The sequence below is a fragment of the Cetorhinus maximus genome, chromosome 14 (assembly GCF_964194155.1).
Source record: "Cetorhinus maximus chromosome 14, sCetMax3.hap1.1, whole genome shotgun sequence".
NCBI lineage: Eukaryota > Metazoa > Chordata > Chondrichthyes > Lamniformes > Cetorhinidae > Cetorhinus > Cetorhinus maximus.
In genome coordinates this window covers 6,766,316-6,789,821 of record NC_135892.1, presented here as the reverse complement: position 1 = coordinate 6,789,821, position 23,506 = coordinate 6,766,316, and the positions used below count along the sequence as shown (strand labels likewise).

General features: G+C 46.9%; 1 protein-coding gene across 3 annotated transcripts in view; it reads right to left on the bottom strand.

The window, feature by feature from the left end:
• The window catches only part of plcb4a (phospholipase C, beta 4a), a 459,248-nt gene that overhangs the window by 217,884 nt on the left and 217,858 nt on the right, over nt 1–23,506 (bottom strand). For 2 of the 3 annotated variants that reach the window (XM_078556437.1, XM_078556438.1), the window contains exon 4: nt 1,494–1,591. In XM_078556437.1, coding sequence (XP_078412563.1) covers nt 1,494–1,577 — 84 coding nt within the window. In that variant the 5' untranslated portion in view covers nt 1,578–1,591. Of the gene's footprint in view, nt 1–1,493; nt 1,592–1,685; nt 1,836–23,506 lie in introns of all 3 variants that reach the window. The other variant, XM_078556436.1, reaches the window with a different exon arrangement.

The window sequence follows — 23,506 nt, the reverse complement described above, 5'->3', positions numbered from 1 at the left end:
TCAGTTCCAACTTAAATAGGCAACTGGCATCCTACTTACGTCATTGCTGTTAACTGGATCCACGCCAGTTGGTTAACTTAAAAATGAGACACGGCAGCTTTCTTTGCTGGAGAGAGTTTATTGGCTTAGACCACAGTCAACACCGCTCCAATTCCCCAGTGTCCCAGCTATCCCCATTTATAACTCTTTCGAGTACATTCACAGTTCTTGACTTTTTTTTTGTTCAAAGTCCTGGAGTGGGACATGAACCCACAACCTTCTGACTCAAAGGTGAGGGTGCTATGAACTGAGCCACAGCTGACACCTCTATCCCCATTTATAACTCTTTCGAGTTATCAACAGTCACAGATTGCAACTCTTTGAGTAGAGTCACAGTTCTTGGTTTTCCGGGAGTGGGACATGAACCCACAACCCTCTGATTCAAAGGCGAGGGTGCTATGAACTGAGCCACAGCTGACACCTCACCCCATTTATAGGTGTACAAATATCCATCGGCTGTTTAACAAGGTAATTGCCATTAAACTTTAACAATGTAATTAATAAGACATTGACAATAGCTTCCTGATTTCCACATTAAATGGATCCTATTCCCTGAAGCAGGCAATTGTTTTGGCCAACCATGTCGCTGGCATTAATGAGGCTACCGAGCTCATTCCGAGGCCCTTCTTGCCCAGCTAAGAGGACGGGAAGGCAGCGGGAATCGGCCTCACTGCACATTTGAATCCTGCTAAGGAACTGGTTTTCTCACTTACCCGGCATCAGTGCAATTTCAACACACCAGCCCTGCTGGCATCGCACGTTGTCCCAGAAAGTTTCAAGGTGCACATCAGCTTTCCTTGCATAACAGAACCATAAATTCAACGAACATCAGACAAATAAATTTCAATTTTGACTTCTGTTATGACTGCTCCAGCCGAGCTTGCTCCAAAAATAAATTTCCCAGACGGGCAAGTCTGGTTTGAAATTACTTCACCCCCACCCCCGCCCAACAAACCCTCCCCCCACCCTAAGCAACGTACAGGGCAGATTTCCCATGTACCAGGTATCTTACATGTGTTTATAAAGGACTAGTTTATGATTTGCTACAACAAGCAACAGAGGTACTAATCTTCCCATTCGGTTTCTTTGTCACGCACAAAGAACCAACACATTGCAATACCATTAGCCTGAGTTTGGGTTTTGTCAGCTAACTGGGGCATCAGTACAATGAAGCTTCAGAGTTGAACAAAGCTCAATTCAGAACACAAAAATAGAGCCTTGGAGTTGGCACTTTTCTTTCTGCATCTACACGGGTAATGTCAATGTGTTGCCATAACAGTGTGGGGGGAATGCAGTCACTTTGTTCTGTGGTGTCACAAGGCAAATCCAACAGAAGGAAATTATGCTTCTTCTGCTGCTTGCAGTAGTTGTCACTGAAAGATGGGAGTTTAAAATGGAATCCAATTACGCTAATTATGTTGGGAAAGGGCACTTGTTTTTAAGATGTCACTTACCTCTTCATATCTGTCAAAAACAGCTCCTTCTTGCATAAAAGCCGGAACAGGCTTCAGCCACAGAAACTCGTATGCTTTAGCCATCGTTGTTCAGAAACCTAAAAATAAACAAAGGACTAATTAATCCTGAAACACATTCATCAAATCGGCTCTAGCCTTCATTTGAAATAATCACATTAAAACCAACGCTACCTCCAATTTTGCAACCGTTAACCTGAGCACATTCAAAGAGCGCTGACCTTGTCAGTTACAGTTGGCACAACAGCCTCTCCGTGTCTCTTGCAACTTGGATGGAAGTAAGTTGCGACCCGAAAACTGCCATCAGTTACTCGTTAGCAAGACCTGAAATAAATCATTAATAGTTTGGAAACACGAGGTAAAATTCTAAGTTTGCTGCCTGCATCCCTGACTGCAATGATCCTGCGGTAGACAAGGGCAAGTTCAAATCCCTCATTCTCTTCTAGGTAATTTTTTTTCTCTCTAAAAGAAAAATTAATTAAATCCTTTTGCTCCTACTAATAGATTATCTGCTGCCACTGGGAGAAAGAAAAATAGAAAGAATCATTCATTCCCAAGTGGAAAAAAAGAGAGTAATTTTCAATAAAATCAAGCAAAAGTTCCTCCCTGTTCAGATAAAAAAAGTGCAATGTGCATTTCCATTGTAGATTCCAAAATGCACCAAATATTACCCTAAACTCTTTCTAGAAAATAAATCTTATGCCTTCAGCACTTGAATCTCACTTGAGCCATCATGTATTTGAGCTCTCTTTCAGCAAATACAAACAGAATATTGTCAAAGAAACTACACCTTAAGTCACAAACCATGTCCCGCGACACTTTCAGTGTAAAGACTTATTTTACAATGACACAGACCGAAATTCAGGACCACTTTTGAGAAGGCAGCCTTTTCAGGCTTTTTTCAGCACAGGTGGAAAACCCAGATGTTTGGCCATCTGCTTCTATAAAAAAAACAGTTCGCCACCTGTGCTCATTATGAATGCTTGGCTGAGAGCCAAGACTGACCAATGCATTAGCTCTACAGAGGTTCTCTTTTGACAACTGAAGTGGATTGACTTTAATTGATTGACATCTATTTGTGGTTATAAGAAGTTGTATCTTCTGTGAAGGGCGGCGGGGGGGTGGTGGTGGGGGTTGGTGGAATGAGATGGGGTGAGGGCGAGAGGGACTATAAGCTTTTGAAAAAATTGGGAAGAAGTCCCGGACAGGCCTTCTCAGCAGCTGCCCTCATGGTCTTTGCTTCTGGGGTTGACAGGCATGATTCCATTCTCCTCACACACACACCAGACCAAAAGTCGGGCAATTCGAGGCACTTCTTGCCGGTGCATATCTGGCGAGTCAGGAAATTTCCTGACTTGAGCTATTCACCTCAGTAGCCAAAATCCGGCTCACAACTTTATATAATTAACCGGAAAATTAGCTTCAATGTCAGTAATACAAAATGAGGCTCTGGTGCTATAATATAATTAAAAAGAGGTTGCAATAGAGCAGTGCACTAACGTGCCACGAGCTGCACCATGGGCTAGTAGAATGAAGTGTTTCCATCCTCAGTCCTTCCACATTAAGATCCCTGTCTGGGATGGCCACCAGTGGAAGGACGAGCTAAGAGACTGGCTTGTCCTCGCAAAATTGGAGGGAATGTGCCTCGATGAGTGACCTCCAAGGTCATTCCTTACAACCTTCTTCTGTTGGCTGATTGCAAAGAGCCACTGAAAGAAACTTGGAGGTTTGACTTGGAGGTGTAGATAAGTCATGGGTGCAAGTTTTATGTAAAACAAAACAAAACCATAACAGCGGTAGGAGCCTAAGCAGCTGTTTTCAAGGTGTTTCAGCAGTACGAGTGTTTCTCTCAATCGCTGAGTGAGTTGATCCATCGAGCAGGTTGAGTCACACAGTGCCAGGTTCAATTTGCTACGATCTTGGGAAAGGGATCAGTAACTTTCGAAAAGAAATTTGAACTTCCAATCATTAACTGAAAGAACGACGCCACAAGATTTCATGTTTAGAGCAAAAACTTTTACTGTACAAGAATTAAACAAAGCAAATACTCCTAACTTAACACACTTCATAATCTCTTATTCTTTAAGCCCAAAAATCTCAACTGAAAACTTCCCATTCTGCTTGTATTTCCACTCTCCCACTTTGCAGGATCTTGAAGGTTTCTTCACTTTGACCTATCCGATTTTCCAATCTGCTCCAGCCCTATAAACCTGCGCTCCTCCAATTCTGGCCTCTTACACGCTCCAGATTTCTGCCATTGCTATCCCCGGCCCCAAACCTCGCTCTCTTCTTTGAGGCTGCTCCTTAAAACCTAACTCTTTTACCAAGCTTTTGGTCGCCTGTCCTAATGTTACGTAGCACGATGTCAAATCTTCTTTGACAACGCCCCCCTGTGAAGCACTTTGGGACATTTTACTGGCTAAGTGTACTATATTGTATAAAACAATGTTGCTGTCATATAAGTTTGGTTCTGAAAGTCTCCCGGACACGAGATGGAAACTGCAATTGTACGGAGGAGAGAGAGAATGACACAAATTACAGTTACAGGCCACCGCCAATATGTATTCTTCTGTTCCTATTTTGTAATGGCATATTTGCATTTTAAAAACCAAATTGGTTCTTGACAGCCTACACTCTGCATAATGACAATAGTGGCTGCTGGTTTGAATCTTAATGCTTGCTGATGTCACTCACTGATGACAGCTTCCCACTGACGTTAATTTCTGAGCAATATTGAATGCAACTGTGTAGTTCATGTACAAATCATAGATCACGAGAAAACCAATCAACAGGTTTCATGAGATTTAGCACGTCTGCTGTGTGAAGGGGAGGGCTCCAAGCAATTTCCAACCTGACTCTGATTGGTTTCCAGCTTTGCTGTTGTTTTTCAGGACAACATTCTAAAAGCTATTATTTCTAGGGAACTGTAAAACAAATAGTTCCAATATAAAATATACTTGGGGCCCTTTGGTATTACATTATTCTGTACTCCTCTCCCATTCTCTTTTCCTTCTGCTCCTGTGATGTCCCCATTATAAATGGCATATATGAAATAGGCAGTGAACCTCACGTAAGGACTCCATGACAGAAGGGTGGAAAGCAAAGGGTTGCCCTGCCTGAAACTGGAATTATGGGGTTGAATTATATGAGGCCCAGTGGCCCTGCACCCCCCCCTCCCCAGGCTAAAAACTTACTAGTGGGGGAGACCCACCCAAGGGAAAACGGCTGCCCCGCAGCCAATTTGGCCGTTAATAGGCTGGAGGTGGGATTTCCACCCCTCAAGCCCAGGAAGACCTGCCTCAAAGAGTTGCCAGCCAATCAAAGGCCAGCAGCACCGCCATGAGCAGCGGTACTGCACTCATGGTTTGAGGAGGAGTTCATCAATGGATCAGAGCTTTGTCCGTCTTTGGGGGTCGGGGATGGGGGTGCGAGAGCTGGGCTTTGAGAGGCCATGGCAGGAGGGGACAGGAAAATGGGGGGGGGTTACATCCTGGGCTGTGGGGGGGGGGGGGGGTGCTTCCAGTGGGCCCAGGGGACCCAAGAAAGATGGACCCCGCTCCCCATCCCGTCCACCACCAGCACACATTAAGGAAACCTGCCAGGTTGGCTACTTGGTGTGGGCCTCTCCCACCACAGGTTAAATCCCGGCAGTGGCGGGTGAGGCTTTGTATCAGCATTATTGCTGACTTAAGAGCCTCATCGGCGCATTGGGGGGCAGGCCACACTACGATACCCCAACCACTGATAAAATAGTGGTGGGGGCGAAGAACACAAGGAATAGGAGCAGGAGTAGACCATATCACCTTTGAGCCTGTTCCACCATTCAGTGCAAACAGGGCTGACCTAGGGCCTCAACTTCACTTTCCCACGCACTCCCCATATCCCTTGATTCCCCGGGACACCAAAAATCTGTCTATCCAAGCCTTAAGTACATTCAATGACGGAGCATCCACAACCCTCTGGGCTAGAGAACTCCAAAGACTCCCAACCTTTTGAGTGAAGTAATTTCTCCTCATCCCCTATCAGGTCCCTTTGGAAATTTGTATTTTTCGAAGAGGTCACCTCTCATTCTTCTAAACTCCAGGAAACACAGGCCCAATTTATTCATCAGGGAAGGGGCAGGGGGGTCGGTCAGCTGGTGGGTTTAACATGCTCCCCGCCTTCAAACCTGTTGACAGGGGAGCATTAAATCCAGCCCGTGGAATTCTACAGTGCAGAAGAAGGGCTCTCCTTGGACGTGAACGAGACATCCCATCAGTCTCACTCCCCAGTCCTTTCTTCAGAACCTTTCAAGGACTTACCCAATTCCTTTTTGTAAAAGCTATTATTGGAGCAGCTTCCCCTGTCCTTTCGGGCAGTGCATCCCACAATATCGTGACGCGCTGCCGAAATGTGCCCTGTGAACGGCTTTGGGGCGTTCTGCTATATAATTGCAAGTTGGCCTTTTTGTAGAAGGTGGTTTCTGCAGGTTCCCCACGCACGGAGACAGAAGCTGCAACCATGCAGGGGGCAAAAGAGGAAGAGGTTGCAGAATCACTTCTGATCAGCGCAGCTGGGAAAACATTTTCTAATTTCTGATATTTCAGACAGGAGTTTATGAACTGGCAAAGCCGCGACAATTCAGCCACTTCCTGGTTCAAGGGTCACACAGGTAAATTATCACCCCCCCCCCCACCCCCCCGCCTGCACTGCAGCCTTAAGTCAGGCACAATGCTGCTGTCAATGGCAGGATTTCTGGGACAGCAGGTTTTGATCTCATTATCCTGTCACTTACGAATCGGCACCACTACGGAGCCAGGTACATCTTCTGCCTGAACTCAATTCCACGGGAATTTACAGTTCGCATTTATTTTCGAGCAGGTTTAACTCTAGTGTTGCTCATTTGCACTCAAAAATTCTACAACAGTGGAACTCTGCCCAAGAATAAAATCACGGAATTTCAGACTCTCGGGGCGGAGTTTTACGGCAGGGGGATTTTACGGTGCTCACCGAAGCCGATGGGGTTTAGGAGGTCTCGCCGCATTTTACGGCCCAGTCCCCGCCGAAACGGGGCGGTAAAATTCTGCCCCTATGGGTGAGATCTTCCGGCCCCACCCACCACCGCGATTGTCCAGCCCCACCCTAAGTCAGCAGACTTTTGGCTGACCTTCCACACGGGGGTCAGAAAATTACGGCCTATATGTCATTTTTGCTTTCCCTGCTTTTAACCACCGCCCCTCCCCCCCCCGCCCAGTAATCCTTTTATTCTTACTGAGTGAAACAGAAACTTGCATTGATATAGCACCCTTAACATTGTAAAATGTCCCAAGGCATATCACACAAACAAAATCTGACACAGAACACAGAGAGAGAGAGAGATATTAGGGCTGGTGACCAGAGGTGTGGACAAGGAGATAAGCTTTAAGGAGTTATCTTAAAGGAGGAGAGAGAGAGAGGGGGATAGAGGTGTGGAGAAGTTCAGGGAAGGAACAAGTAAACATATAAAACTGACCAAAATTAGACCACACTTATGAACAGCTTCTCCTTTTTGCTGACATCTACAGATTTGAAATGTGCAATATACTACATAAAGTGCATTATGTGCATGTAAAGTTCTGTATTTGATATTTGTCCAACACTCTTCAAAATGTCAACTAAATAAGTAAAGGGAATGAGCACTTGCTGCTTTTTCTGATCTCAGAATCTGGACTTCCCTCAAGGGCAGGGGCTGGGATTTAAAGGAAATGCCAATCCAACACTGTCACCCAGCAATTAGCTTTCATTGCCTTCTGAATGCGCCTATTTAGCTCAGTTAAGCGTCAGCTTGGTTGTAGTCAGAAGACCCATAGGTTCTTGACCGACTTCAGCACAAAATCTACACTGACACGCCAGCACTGAGCCTTTCTCAGGAATGGTATCTCTCGAATGAGATATATTAAACCTGCCTTGTTGTGTTCAAACTGAACCACTGCATTTGCCTAAATACCAATGCATGTTGCAGCCCGTATTTACTGTGGAAGTGTAAAGTGCTTTGGGATATTCTAAGGACATATTAAACCACAACGTAAATGCAAACCTGTTCTTTCACCGCAGAAGGGAGAATCCTCTGCAGTGGTTTTAAAGGGGCAGACACAGTTAGCTTAACATCTGTCGCAGGAAAAATGTTGGAGCTACTATTAAATATGTTATGGCAGGGCACATCGAAAAATTCAAGGCAATCAGGCAGAGTCAACATGGTTTTGTGAAATTAGCACACACTGTGGATAAGGGGGAACCGGTGGAGGTACTGTACCTAGATTTCTAGAAGGCATTTGATGAGGTGCCACATGAAAGGCTATTGCAGGAAACAAAAGCTCATGGTGTAGGGGGTAACATATTGGCATGGATAGAAGATTGGCTAGCTAACAGGAAAGAGAGAGTAGACATAAATGAGTCTTTTTCTGGTTAGCGGGATGTAACGAGTGGTGTGCCACAGGGATCAGTGCTGGGACCTCAACTGTTTACAGTTTATATAAATGATTTGGATGAAGGGACTGAAGGTTAGGTTGCTAAATTTGATGATGCAAAGATAGGTAGGAAAGTAAGATGTGAGGAGGACATAAGGAGGCTACAAGGGGACATAGATAGGTTATGTGAGTGGGCAAAGATCTGGCAAATGGAGTATAATGTGAGAAAATGTGTAATTGTCCATTTTGGCAGGAAGAATGAAAAAGAAGCATATTATCTAAATGGTGAGAGATTGCAGAGCTCTGAGATTCAGAGGGATCTGGGTGTCCTAGTGCATGAATCACAAAAGGCTTGTATGCAGATACAGAAAATAATTAGGATAGCTAATAGAATGCTATTGTTTATTGTGAGGGGAATTGAATACAAAACTAGAGAGGTTATGCTTCAGTTGTACGGGACACTGGTGAGACCACACGAGAGGTACTGTGTACAGTATTGGTCGCCTTAATTAAGGAAGATGTAAATGGATTAGAAGCAGTTTGAGAAGGGTTACTAAACTAATACCAGGAATGGGAGGGTTGTCTTATGAGTTAAGGTTGGACAGGCTAGGCTGGCATCCACTGGAGTTTAGAAGAGTAAGAGGCGACTTGACTGAAACATGTAAGATCCTGAGGGGTCTTGACAGGGTGGATGTGGAGAGGATGTTTCCTATTGTGGGAGAATCTAGAACTAGGGGCCACTCTTTAAAAATAAGGGGTCGCCCACTTAAGACAGAGATTATAAGAATTTTTTTCTCTCAAAGGGTAGTGAGTCTTTGGAAATCTCTTCTTCAAAAGGCATTGGAAGCAGAGTCTTTAAGTGTTCAAGGCAGAGGTAGGTAGATTCTTGATAAGCAGGGTGAAAGGTTATCGGGGGTAGGCAGTAGGTTACAGTCAAATCAGCCATGATCTTATTGAATGGTGGAACAGAGTTGAAGGGCCGAGTGGCCTTCTCCTGCTCCTAACTCGTATGCATAATTCCACTTTAGCAGTTAAAAATTACAACCACGCTTCAGATTCTAGACTACTCCGGACAGGTCAACTAAGTTACCACTCGGGCCTGAGCAGAAAGACTGAGGCCCGAATTTTCTGAGCAGCGTCGATCACTATCAGGTTGGAGCTCTGCTACTACTTCTCTGTGCCATGAATCTGCTCTGCATTTCTGGCCAGATCTTCCGATCCCAGCTTTTTAAGAAATGTGCGTTAGGCTGCCGTCAAACTGCCTCCTCATAACGCTGGATCATTGGGCAGGAGACAATCCATGCCCCTTTTTACAGCACTAGCTGTCATGTTATGGCCAGTCTTCACCAACGCATTGAATAGCTTTGGCACATTTAAACAGCTTTTCAGCGTTTTAGTGAATGAGTGAATGGCTGTGTAAGTGGGTACGGTAGGTCAGGCAGCTGGGTAGGATGGTAGGCAAGTGGGGTGGTAGGGTGGAGGTGGGCAGTCGGGTCAGGTCGGGGGTTGGGGGGGGGGGCGGATTTGGAGGGGCTATGTTGATAGGGGCTAGTCAGGTCAGGTTGGAGGGAATAGGGCGGTTGGGGGGAGTCAGAAGGGGTCAGGGGAGGCGTTGGAGGGGTTGCGGGAGGAGTCAGGGAGTCAGGGATTGGAGTTAGGGGGTTGGAGGGTCAGAGGCTAGTTAGGTTGGCTCGGGGAAGGAGTCGAGGGGGTCAGGGGAGGTGTAGGGGAAGTCGGGAAGGAGACAGGGGATGAAATATTACAGTGCAATTACAAGTGGTTTTTTTGCATTATTAAAAGATAAAATTTATTTGCACATAAAAGTATTCAATTTGAAATTAAATGGAGGATATTTGCACCTCAGCACAAATACAAATACAATACAAATATTCAATACAATATTCAAATACAATACAATCACACCAATTTGCAGAAGATCCTGTCCAAACTGTCCAAAGTCAGTCAAATCAGGCATCACACTCACAAATAAAGAGCAAAGCAACTTTGTTCTGAACCTATTTTGGGAACAGACTCTCTTAATGAATGCCCAATCCAGCTGTGAAAAGATATATGAAGGATAGATGGATGGCAGCAGCCTCGCACCTAGGGAATCAGTTACACTGCCAGCGTCTTCATTTCATATCTATTTCAGTCATCACGAACGACTTAGGAAGCAAACGCAAAGGTCGGCACACCAGGAATGTGTTTGATAAATGATTAGCATTTAGGAAGCTATTATCTCAAGACTGTGGCCTGAGAAGCAATTGTATAGAGCGTTGCTGGCAGAAGGCACCAAATGCAAGTGTCCCTGGGTACAAGGTATCCCAAGGGGTGCCGTAAAGTGAGAATGTTGTCGTGTGCTACACTCACCACTCCTCAAATATCTGGCTTACCTCTCTCCGCTTGTCGTGTTCTTACAATCGTAACAACCTCGCACCCCACCACCGCTCCCCCGCCACCTCCGACCACACTCCTCCCCACTATCCCTCCTCACCCAAACTGATGAATTTCCAAAGGAGCAAAAAAAAGTCGCACGTCATTTTCGCAATTCAACGACGCCTTGAAATGAAATTCTGTTGGAAAGTGAATTGTATCATGCCATCGTTTATTGTTAATCGCGATTGGAAACGAATGCCAATGGTGCCAATCATCCTTTAGTGTCAACACTGCAGGTAAAAAGAGAACAAGAAGCTATCCGCTGTCTCTCACACTCCAAGTGTCTCCAGGCAGCAATTTCTTTGTAGTCCTCCCTTCCCTCCAGTTCTCTAATACAGATCTTTTCAGTGGTCTCAGCTTTCACAGCTTGGTAGTAAGCGGCTGTCCCAGCCTGCGCGTACTAGCCAATGTCACACAGGAGGCTGACGCATCTTGTGAAGGATCTTCCAAACAGTTCAATGATTAAAATTCTTTTTGCTCCGTGTGTAGGCTACTTGTTTAATGCTTTTCAGCCATTCAGCTGATATGTGCAGACCCAAACAGGCTAACAACTGCCCAATGCACTAATCTCTGCTCCTATTACCATACCATATAATTCAATAAATGTCCAGTAATGTAGTCCTTCAAATCTATTTCTCAACCCTGGTAGCAATATTTTGCTCTCAGTTAGCAAAATATAATCAACACAAAAACAGAAATACCTGGAAAAACTCAGCAGGTCTGGCAGCATCGGCGGAGAAGAGCAAAGTTGACGTTTCGAGTCCTCATGACCCTTCAACAGAACAGTTTTGGATTTCCAGCATCCGCAGTTTTTTGTTTTTATTTTAGCAAAACATAGTCCACAGCTCTTGTCATTTCTTCTGGTGAAAAAGCAGAAACTTCAATTTGAACTGACTGTCTATTTATACTGTAAATTTAACTTGCTGCCTACATACTTTCAAACTGCCACTCTGTAATACGCGCATAATCAGTTCAAAACACCGTGAATTTCCTAAAGTGAAATTTTGTTGTGGCAAGCACAAATTCACCGTGAAGGAGTTTTTAAGGTCTATTTAACATAAAGTTTTTCTGATAAATTAAAATCATAACAATAAGCACCCAGTGAGCAGTGTCCTCTCTGACACTCATATCAGCATCTTTTTATACATTGTCTTTTGCTTAGTCATAAATGCACTTTTTTTACTCCTATCTCAAAGCGTGGTAAACTTTGTGTCACCTGGCACTCACCCGGACAGAATTCTCGAATTACTGGAATTTCTGACAGCTTGATTTTTTTTTTAGAAGCCGACCACTTTCAGTGTTCAGGTAATGCATTCTTTAAAAAAATAATGTCAAAAGATTGTAAATCTGCAATCGTTGCTTTCAGGCTTTACATTGAAATTTTTTAATTATTGGGTACGTTCACACCTCGCCCTGTGTCTGGAGTAATGTAATTCCCTGTTAACTGGCACTTTTTTTTTATAACCAGCACCACCCTTTCTCCAAGCATGCTGAATAACAAAGATTTTGCTGTATATTTATTTTCCAATTCTAAGGTGTCAAATGAGGCCTAATGGTAACATTCTTTCCTCTAAGCCAGAATAATCACAGGCTCAAGTTTCACTTCAGAAGCTTGAGCCCTCAATATAGGCGGACACTCTGGTGCAGTATCCAGGGAGGTGCCATCTTTAAGGGGAGGTGTTAAATTGAGGCCCCTGACTGCCCTTTCAGGTGGATCTAAAAGGCCTCAGAGAAAAAGCATGGAAAGTGCCCCAGTCAATAGTTATCCCTCAGTTAACACCACTAAAATAGATCATCTGGTTAAGTTATCTGATTTCTCTCGGTGAGATCTTGCTGTGCACGAACTGGTTGCTGTGTTTGGTATGTTTTTCTAAAAAAAACCCTCCTTATGGTTTCTCTACCCGATTGCGAGTCAGCGATTCTTGCCAGGACTGCGTGCCTGAAATGTTGGGTGTTTTCATGGTCAATGACAGGCTGGATGGTAATCACCAACACCGGCAAATAAAGTGCCAACACTCACTCTACTATTTCGAAGGTGGAACCCCAGGTTGTGCAAGAGGTCACTTGGGCATTACAGTCTGTGAAACCGCGCGTAGCCCCAGCATGAGCAGCATTCTCTCAAGTAGTCGAGTAAGGGCAGAAAACTAGTATAGAAATAGAAAGAAGACTTGAAATGAAAGCAAAATACTGGGGACGCTGGAAATCTGAAATCAAAATAGAAATTTCCGGGAATACTCAGCAGGTCTGGCAGCATCTGTGAAGACAGAAACAAAGTTAACGTTTCGAGTGGATCCCTGACTCTTCTTCGGAACGGAAGACTTAAAATGGTCAGGACGTGAAAAAGGCAAATAAGGGTGTGGTCAGTAATATCGACAGCGTTACAACATGCATTGTGGACATTGTTTTCACTTGCTGTGCACGTCAGAGCAAAATGTAATTTTCACCTCTCTGTTGTGAGACTGGTGGTGAAAGTATGAATTTCTCCGTCCTCTTCTTCGGGATCGAAACAAAATGTCTCCTCTACTTCACAGTAATCGAACATCACTCCTAGTACAAAAAACAATGCGCAATGTCGACATGGCCCCCCACCCACCCACCTTTACACCAGCATCTGAACTGACTGTCTTGATGTGTGATAAAGATCAAATTGCTAGCAGCAGGGCGTAACCCTGGTCTCCTAGAGAACTGAAGTAACAACTGTGGGAAAAACTCCCAGTTCTCTGACTGCCGAGACCCAATCTAAGATCTCACCACCCTGCTTATCTCAGCGACAATTATATAATAAACAGCTCATTACTCCATTAGAAATAAGTTGCAGAAAGAAATCATGTGATTATACTTTAACCCCCACACTAGTAAACAGCTGAAAGCAGCATCATTTTGTTGCTTTCATCAACTTAGACTTTCTCAGTATTTCTCCTCTGCATGCAATGTGCTATTTCCCTCACCCGTGAAGGCAGGCAGGCTGCTCTGTACCCTGCCTTGTGACTGTGACAAAGACAGACTAGCCCTCCCCGTCCGTTTTCAACCAGTCTGCAGCTTTTGGCTCCTTTCATCGCATCGTCCTTCTCCAGTGCCTCTCCACAGTCTTCCAGCTGGGTGGGACCACACTGGCCTGGCTCCATCCTTATCTACCTAATTGTAGCCGGGGAACTGCCATCAAGGATTTCTCTTCCCATTCCCAGTTCTCAATTGTCAACTCTTTTTTCAAATCCCCCCCCCAGGGCCTCACCGCTATCTCTGTAATCTCCTCCAGCACCCCCACCACACGCTCCGAGATAGCGATACTCCTCTGATTCTGGCCCCTTGAGCATTCCCAATTATAACTGCTCCGCCGTTGGTGGCCGTGCCTTAGGTCGTCTAGGCACGAAGCTCTGGACTTCTCTCCTTACACCGCTCTTTGCCTCACTTTCCTCCTTTAAGACACTTCTTAAAACCTATCTCTTTGACCCAAGCTTTTGGTCATCTGACCTAATGTCTCCTTATATAGCTCATTGTCATCTTTGTTTCATAATGCTCCTGTGATGCATCTTGGGACGTTCCATTATGTTAAAGGTGCTATATAAATATAAGTTGTTGTTGTTACCTTCGGTGCACCCCACCCCACCCCCCCCTCCATGAATCGATCCTGCGCCCCCCCTCCTATTTCTCACCTCCACACTGCCCCTTGATGACATCATGCAAGGCGCAGCGACAGTTTTCACGTGTATGCTGACGGACACCCAGCCTGACCTCACCACCACCTCTCTCGACCCTTCCACTGTCGCTGAACTAGTCCGACGTGCAGTTCTGGAGGGGCAGAACTTTCCTCCAATTAAATACTGGGGAGATTGAAGCCATGGCCTTTAACCCCGCCGGCACATTCTTCTCCCTCACCGCCAACTCCATCCCTCTCTCTGGCAACCGTCTGAGATGAAACCAAACAGTCTGCAACCTCATTGACCTCTGACCCACCCCCGGGGTGAGCTGTCGGCCACTCCATCACGAAGACTGCCCCGTTTCATTCACCTCCGATGACATCGCCCTTCTCAGCTCTTCTGCTGCTGCACTCCATATCCAAGCCTCTGCTACCTCCAAACTTAACTATCCTAATGTGCACCTGGTTGGCCTCCTAAATCCTACCCTCCCATAAATGTGTGGTCGCCCAATGCTCCGTTGCCTGTGTCCGAACTCACATCACATTCCAGTCACCTATCCCCCCCCACTGTGCTCACTGGATAGTGTCAGCAGTCCCCGCCCTTACACAGGAACACAGGGCGGGATTGCTCGGTCCCGTTGGTGGCAGGTGTCATGGCGGACGGTGGGGAAGGGGGGGTGGGGGGGAGACAATTCGGTGTGAGGGGGGCAGAAATTGGTATCACACTGGCGTGAAATCAAATCACAGCTGGAGGCCGACGTTAGCCCGATTTGCACCGTGCCGGTCCAGAGCACATCTGGACAAGTGTGGCACGCCAGAAGTCGGGGACTTGCTGTTAGGGTTTGCTCAGGTCGCGGGCATCCCAGCAGAAGACGATGCTGGAACCCTACAGCTACCGGGCCCTTGAGGAACACGTGCATCGCACGCTGGGTGGATTCCCACGGGCACGGTTCAGCCGCAAGGCAGCTCAAGGGAGGTGGGGAGGTCTCCCACTGATGCTTCGGGCCTGCTTCAGAACATCACAGCCTTGGCCATGGGCTGCTATTAGCAAAGGGAGGGTGGGAGTGGGAGATGGCGGGGTTTGGGGGGTGGTGGGGGGTAAATGAAGGTTGGTAACGGGGAGGAGAGTGTAACGGGGGAGAATGCTGCATAGGGAGGTAGGTGTAAGGGAGGGAGGAAGGTGTAAGGGAGGGAGGAAGGTGTAAGGGAGGGAGGTCAAAGGGGTGACCATGTCCAGGGTGGGGTGAAGAGGGAGTTCGGAGAGGGGAAGGTGTCCAGGGGAGGAGGGAAGAGTTCGAAGAGGGGAAGTTGGGTGTCTGAGGGGGAGGAGGGAGTTCAGGGTGGGGGGCGGGGTAAGGTGTCTAGGGGGAGGAGGGAGTAAGAGGGTAGTGGGGGGGCGCGGATACCCCAGTGAATGTGCAAGGGGTCTATGGAGTCAACGACTGTCTCCTGGGGAGTGAACTGAGGGTGGGCAGAAGGTGGGAGGGTGAGGATGTGTCGGTAGCGGTAGAAGGGAAAGCGAGGGTGGTTGGTGGGGACTCAGAAGCAGACACAGACCCTGGGGGTGGAAAAGAGAAGGTTTGGGAGGTCAATGTGGATGGGGGTGAGACTCTCAGGGAGGTAGGAAAGGTGCACGTTCACCTGGACATCCCAGAAAGACAAGGGTTCGGGTTGCTAGGTTACAGTCGGGAGGTGGAAGGTGATGTGGTGGCAGGGGGACCACAGTGAAGAGGGAAAGGACATGGGAGCTGACAAGATACTTAACCACGGAGTCTGTGGATGGGCACAGGTGCTGCATGGGAGTGTGATGAGTGAGAGCGCGGAGATGCAGCTCAGCTCAGGCAGATACTGAAAGCAAACCCCAGCAGGCAGCACTGAGAATGCTCAGGACATTGTGACGAGTGTGATGGGGGAAGGATCTGCGTGTGTTGGGAGAGTGCTTGCACGAGGCTCTGATAGGCCCTGCCACACACACTCTCCTCCCTCCAGAATCACTCGTGGTCCAGCTGTGTGCAGCTGAACTGCTAGTGGGGGCAGGGAATGGGGGTGGGGAGCGGGTAGTGGGGGGTGGGGAGTGGGGGCGGGGAGTGGGGCTCACAAAGCCGGTCAATGAAGCCGAAAGGCAACATTACACGTTATTCAGTGAAAGTGAATATAGTTTCACTGACAAGATGCGTTCACCCGTGCAACCATTTGCGATCAGAATTTCTAAACTTTTCCAGGCCTACTACTTCTTCTAGGTGCTGCCCTGACATCCGCAGGAAGGGTGGAGACAACCTGTGCAATGGCTGGCCCTGTTGCCTCTGATGATTTCAGCATGAGTCCTCTGGAGAGCCTTGGCTGTCCTCCTGTGGGCCAGCTGCTCCCGCTGCAGTGACAGAGGACGAGGTTGAGGGGGTCACAGGCAAAGGGGGTTCGGTGGGGAGAGGGCAGCCTCTGCGATCCTGGGTGGATGTCCCAGGGGTGTCCAGCTTCCACTCCTCCTCCCTTGAGGTGTCCGAGGGACCCGGTCTGAGTCCTTGAGTGGAAGGAGCACCTGGAGGGATGTCAAGATGCCTCAGTTCCCTCTCGCATTGCCACTGAAGGAACTCACCCACAGCTACCGCAAATGTAGTGCAGGTCTGCACACATCTCTGTGTTTGGCTGGACCAGGGTATCTGTGGCGTCCGCCATCCTTCCCATGGGGACCTCCATCCACACGCATGGGCACCTCTTCATCACTCCTCCAACTCACATGTCACTCTGTTAAGGGCTTCCAACAACTCTGTGTGATGTTTCCCCGCCTTCTGCTGACTTTCCAGGGTGAGTTGGAAGGTCGAATCCAGAGGCTCATCAGTTGACTCGGACCTCACAGAAGCCTCTTCCCCAACGGTCCTTTGAGTACCAGGAAGCTGAACCTGCCTCCTCCTGCTGTGGACACGTGTCCATGTGGTGACCGCTAGATTGTGAACCTGAGCCTGCTCTAGATCTAGGTCCCACAAAGGTGTGTCTCTCTGCACTGGTGGAGGGTGAGGGTAAGCGCTGTGATGGGTCTTCCAGGCTGCTTATTTCCAGCTCTTCGATGGAGGTGAGGACCTGGATGGAGCTGAGGGACTGACTGGCTGAGGGTGTCGGTCACTTGGCCGAGCTCCCTGTGAACCAAAGTAGAGCTAATTAGTTCATGGCCGCAGAGTCAAAGCAAGAGAGTGAGCACTCAGAATCGTGTTGAGAGAGGGATGATGTGGTGCAGGATCCTCACGTGGGTGTTTGCCAGCGTCCTCACCGTCACTGCAGGCTGGGTCCACATCCTCACCAGTCAGCACGATGGCACACTCCTCACAGTGAGTGAGGGGCCAAATGTGGCCACTCCACCCTCCGGTCTCCCTGCTGATGTGAGCCAGCTTCTCCTGCATGAAAACAGATGGAGAAGAGTGTGAGCAGGACACATGACACTCGGGGAATGTTTGTGTGGTGAGCGGAGCCATGGATGGGATGAGGACCCGAGCTCCAGAGGATATGAGCCTGATGGAGATGTGAGGGTGTGTGTGGGAGTTAGTGGTGCTGCCCCTTGAGGTGTGAGGTCCCTGTGGATGTGTGATGGGTTTGTGAGTGTGTGAGTTGAGTGATGAGGTGGCTGACTTACCCTGGTGGAACGGGTCAGAGCGTGCATCCTCTTCCTGCACTGGATGGCTGACCTCCTCTGTGCTCCGGTGGCGCTGACCACCGCTGCCACCACCTCCCAGGCCGGATTGGTGACTCTGGTGGACCTCCTGTGGCCAGAACGAGGGTAGGGGATGCTCCGGTGGCCTTCCGCTGCGTCCAGCACACGCCACAGAGAGGCGTCACGGAATCTGGGGGCCGCTGTCTTCTTTGCTTTCGGGGCCGTCTGCCGCCTGGAGCAGTCCTGGTCTGTAGACACGAAGTAGGCAGCGCTCTGGTGCGCTTTAAACATGGTGCCCGGAGCGAGGAAGTGCTGAGGTCACAGCGTGGCGGGCAAATCCAAGCCCACCCGCCAGCGATCCAGAGTGAATGCGTTATTAATGAGGTGGAGGCGTTGGGAAGGGAATCGTATCATAAACCCGCCATTGTGGCCAGTAGGCAAAACATCTTTATTCACGCCCACTACCGCAGTTAGTGCTAATCTAGGACAATTCCGTTCACTGAGACCAATTCTAGCGCCCTTTTCATCGCAGCCAAAATTGGACAACTACCTCCATATCTCACCTTCGCACTGCTTAAACTCTCGTGTTACCTGGAGCTGCACCAGAAATTAGAAGGTGATTAGTTAGTGCTAGGGTTACTGGTATATTTATTGTACATCAACAATTTGTAATTGGGGATAAAAGTGAAGCTGTATAAAACTGGAGGAGCACATGAGGGGAACAAGTGGGCCAAACAGAGAGAGATCTGGATGGATTGGACCAATTGCGACTATTATTCATGATGATTCCTCATGTGTATATATATATAGAAAAAAATGTATAGATTATTACTTCTGCCAAGAGCTGGCGTGGACTCGATGGGCCGAATAACCTCCTTCTGTGCTGTAACCATTCTATGATTCCGTAATGCAGCTCAGGCTAGGGGATCAAATCTGGAACCTTTCTGGTGTGAATGACGCAGCTTTTCAGTGGTTTAGCCAACTGAGCCATTAATGGAAGGGAAAACATTAGAAGTTCCACCAACACAGGTTCAACCTTTCTGAATTTGGCTTGACGCTTAACACAAGTTCGAGGAACAACACATCATCTTTCGACTGGGGAACAACGAGGAAACACTCTCCACCACTAGCACACGTGGACTTGTCTACTTCTAACTGGCTGGTGCCCCTGTCAGCTGCAGTTCTACACAAGTAGCAATAGGTACAGTGTCTTAACTAAAGCACTAAACCCACAGCAACTTCAGCAGAAGAGTCACTTAACCGCTGACCCACATTCGTCAGAGTCAGGTATTCAGCATTCATCAGCTCCAGCAGTTTACCAGCCACACACCAGTGCTACTGCTTCGGTTAGGGGAGAGCAGGCTGTTAGCGCACAAAAAAAAGTGGGGACGTGCATGACACAGAAACATAGAGCCCTTTTGAGAGCTGAGTGTTCCTACCGATATTCACTGCACAGGTGACATCCTTCAGTCACAGTCTGCCTGTCCCTTCATACACGGTTCTCCTCTGCCACGTTCAGGTGCTTGATTCTCTCGTACTTGACACCATTTTAACCAAACTCGCTCGGTGGGAAACTCGCGGGATCGAGCAGAATGACACCCCGCCCAATATGGCTCATCAAGTGGGGGTGTAAAATCAACACTGCCGCAATTCCATCAGTCCCCCTACTAGCAGGATAGGTTTAGAATTGCACCCATGGGGGAGCGGTGTAAAAATTAATATTCCACCTGATCCCATGAGGTTTGTACCATCAAACTAAGGTAAAATTGCCTCCGATGTCTTGGGTTAGTGCCTTCTATGACCGGGGGTCTCCTAACCCTTTGAGCTCCTAGGCCTTCCTCTCTCACTACAATGCACCTGTGAACGGCCACTATCCCCATGTTCTTGGGTCGGGAAGATCCTCTCCACAATTCAGAAGAAGCTACTTGAGCAGCTGTGGAACGCCCCATGAGTCCTTTAATCTTGCCCAAGTGAAAACAAAAATACAGAAATTGCAACAGATTTTGTTTTTTTTTTTGTGTTTTTTTTAATTTCCTTTCCCTCATTCGTCTGCCTACGCTGTGCGCCTTTTCCAGCTCCTGGCAATTTTCATGCTTAGCTGACTGCCAGCAAGTGTACGACTGATCTGTGGAGGGAGAGACCCTTGCAGCCAAGTGATTTGCTTCTGCTCTCCACCCATTTATGGAAACACAGGGGAAATCAGGAGCTTGTGTGGGAACAGGGCAAAGCCACTGTTACACTGCTACAGGCTGGCACAGCTACAATAAATTGAAATGCCATGACTTCATCTCCACAAACGTGTGTGTTTTCTTGCAGCTGAAAGAGAAAACCGTGTCATACATATATATATATATAATTCGTCTGAAGAACTAACTGTAGTCAGATCAGCTTTCCAACCTTTTCAGGAGATAAGGTTATTGGTCACCAATTACTGCAGTAAGAAAATAGGGGGTAACAGCGGTGTAGCAGTAATGTCACTGGGCTAATAATCCAGAGCTCATGCTAATGCTTTGGGGACATGGGTTCAAATCGCAGCCAGGCAGCTGATAGAATTTAAATTCGATTAATTAGTAAGAAAATCTGGAATTGAAAGCTAACACTGATTGTTGCAAAAACCCATTTGGTTCACTAATGTCCTTTAGGGAAAGGAACCTGCCATCCTTACCTGGTCTGGCCTACGCATGACTCCAGTCCCACAGCAACATGGTTGACTCTTAGCTGCTCTCTCAGCCCAACCATATTTAGCTGCCTCATCTTCCTTCCATCATAAGTGGAGATGGTCGCTGATGATTGCACAATGTTCAGCACTGTTTGCGGCTCCTCAGATGCTGAAGTAGTCCATGCCCAAATGCAGCAAGGCCTGCATAACATCCAGGCTTGGACTGACAAATGGCAAGTGACATTCGTGCTACACAAGTGCCAGGCAATGACTGTCTCCAACAAGAGAGAATCTAACCACCGCTCTCTGACATTCAATGGCATTACCATAGCTAAGCCCCACTATCAACATTCTGGGGGTTACCACTGATCAGAAACTGAACTGGACTAGCTATATAAATACTGTGGCTACAAGAGCAGGTCAGAGTCTGGAAATCCTGCAACAAGTAACTCACCTCCTGACTCCCCAAAGCCTGTCCACCATCTACAAGGCATAAGTCAGGAGTGTGATGGAATACTCTCCACTTGCCTGGATGAATGCAGCTTCAACAACACTCAAGAAGCTTGACACCATCCAGGACAAAGCAGTCCCTTTGATTGGCGCCCCTTCTAAAAACATTCACTCCCTCCACCACCAACGCACAGTGGCAGCAGTGTGTACCATCTACAAGATGCATTGCAGAAACTCACCAAGGCTCCTTAGACAGCACTTCCCAAACCCATGACCACTACCATCTAGAAAGACAAGGGCAGCAGATAGATGGGAACACTACCACCTGGAAGTTCCCCTCCAAGCCACACACCATCCTGACTTAGAAATGTATCACTGCTCCTTCATTGTCACTGGGTCAAAATCCTGGAACTCCCTCCCTAACAACACTCTGGGTGTACCTACACCACATGGACTGCATTGGTTCATGGAGGCAGCTCACCAGCACCTTCTCAAGGGCAATTAGGGATGGAGGGATGGGCAATAAATGCTGGCCCAGCCAGCGACGCCCACATCCCGTAAATAAACAGTTAAAAAAAAAAGGCCTAGCAAGCCACTCAGTTCAAGGGCAATTGGAGATAGTAAATGCTGGTCTTTGCCAGTGGCGTCCATATCCATGAAAGAATAAAAATGCACTATTTGATGTGTGTGATTTCTGCCAGATATAAAGGCATTCTGAAAGCCAATCTCAGACCCTGTAAGTTGGATCCCAATTCATAGGAAAACAAACAACCCTGGACAGATACAAATGGAGAAGTCTCTGTCATCAGCCCTCAACCTTCGAGGAGAACAGACAGGTGCCAACAGGTTAAGTGAGTACACCGCAAAGCCAGTGCTTTCACCCGCCCCTCCAACAGTGACTTCATCTGTAATATCTACAAATCAAGATTTGGTTTAACATTGCATGAGACAACATGAACCTAAACGCCAACCAGCTGGGCTTCTGGCTGAACACTCAACTGTCGAAGCGACAGGAGAACCCATCATTCACCTAGCTCTCACTATCTGCAGACCATAGGGAACGAATGATGAAGGAGCGGATGGAAGAAATGTGGAGGTAAGGGTCAGAGTTTTGAAGGAGAGAAAGGCATGCAAACAAGCAAGGGGAATTAAATTAGGCGAAACATAAATAAAGGAGCAAAGGAAAATTAACAGGAAGACAAGACGACAAGGGAAAAAAAACAGATCGTAGATAAAACAATAAAGAAACAAATTCAATGTAAACATTTGAATTGAAAACTAACTAATAATAAAAGGAAGAAAAGCACATTGATCTCCCTCAATAAACTCTCTGCATCGCGCATTTTGCCAGTTCTTGATTTTACTTTGTAAAAGTAGCTTCTTCGGCTAGAAAGAAAAAAAATCACAACCCTTTGCAAAATATTCGGTAAGTTTCAAGCCTGGTTCACAGCCTGAAGCAGAAAACGTAGCATTATCTTACCTCTACAGATTAGAATCTTTAATCACTGTCTGCATTACCGTCATGAATCAGACATGAGATGAATAATGTTCAGGAACGGAACTTCAACTTGCTACTTACTTGGTTTCATTAAACTGTCTGTCAAAAGTCAGGAAATGCTTCTGATCCAGCAATGGTATCAGGGGCATTTGTCATTTTGGAGCCCATCTGTTTGATTGGATTTGTTTTCTTAAACGTCAAAGCAAAATGATTTGCTCAACACCAGTGAGACACTTTGAAAACAGACAGTTCCTTTCAGCAAAGGCGGTTACAGCATTTATTTTTCAGACAACAGGACATTTGCATAACTCTAAACAAAATGGGCCAGACTTTGCCTTTAGAATAACAGTGAAGCTAATGGTGCTTGCCACTATTTATGCGTCTGTGAGGTTAAACACAGAAATCTAAAAGTTGCTGTTCGAGTATCATGGAAGCTGCACCTCACTGTCTGGCTTATCACTGAACGGCATTAGATGGCATGGAGATGATGTATGTGCATGCTGAATACAAACTAAACATGCCATACAAAGTCTTGCACATTTAATGTCTATATACTTCTCTAATAACATGGTAAGTATGAATTACTTCCAGTCAGCCTCTCTGGCACTGAAAATTAACAATTCCAAGTGTGGAGGCTCACTTCTTCAGGTTTTTAGTGCTGTTGAGATTTTTAAAATGTAAAATTTCAAATTACTGTTACTTCTTACTTTTCCTTTACGTCTTTTCTTTCTTTCTTAAACATGATAGTACACGTAAACTTAATAGTACATGTAAACGTGACAGTACATGTAAACATGACCCTTCGAAAAACTTCTGGATGGGAACAAGTGCTGGGAGATCTGGGTGCGCCAGAGAGGAAAATCTAGATGATTGCGCCAATGATTACATTAAACACGATTCCAGTGACAATGTTTGAGTTTCTCATGCAGTCTTGGCAAGCTTCTGGTGGATACATGGGGTAAGTCACTGATCATTTGCCAGGTTAAACAGAGCCAGAAGCTGTACTGGGCTGTTTAATAATTCTGTCTTCATGAAACCATCCATAAAGCTTAACTTATGCAGAAGCAAGTGAAGGTGAGCAAAGTGTGTTTCACCACATGAGAGTACACAAGCTAGAATTCAAAGAGTAATGGGCTGTACCCAACCAGTTGATAACATCAGCGCAGTGAGTCTGCTCTGCACAAATCCTCTGAACAACAAGTGTCATTACCAGCTATTGCAGAAGAGGCATCAATCAGTGAAAGAATGCA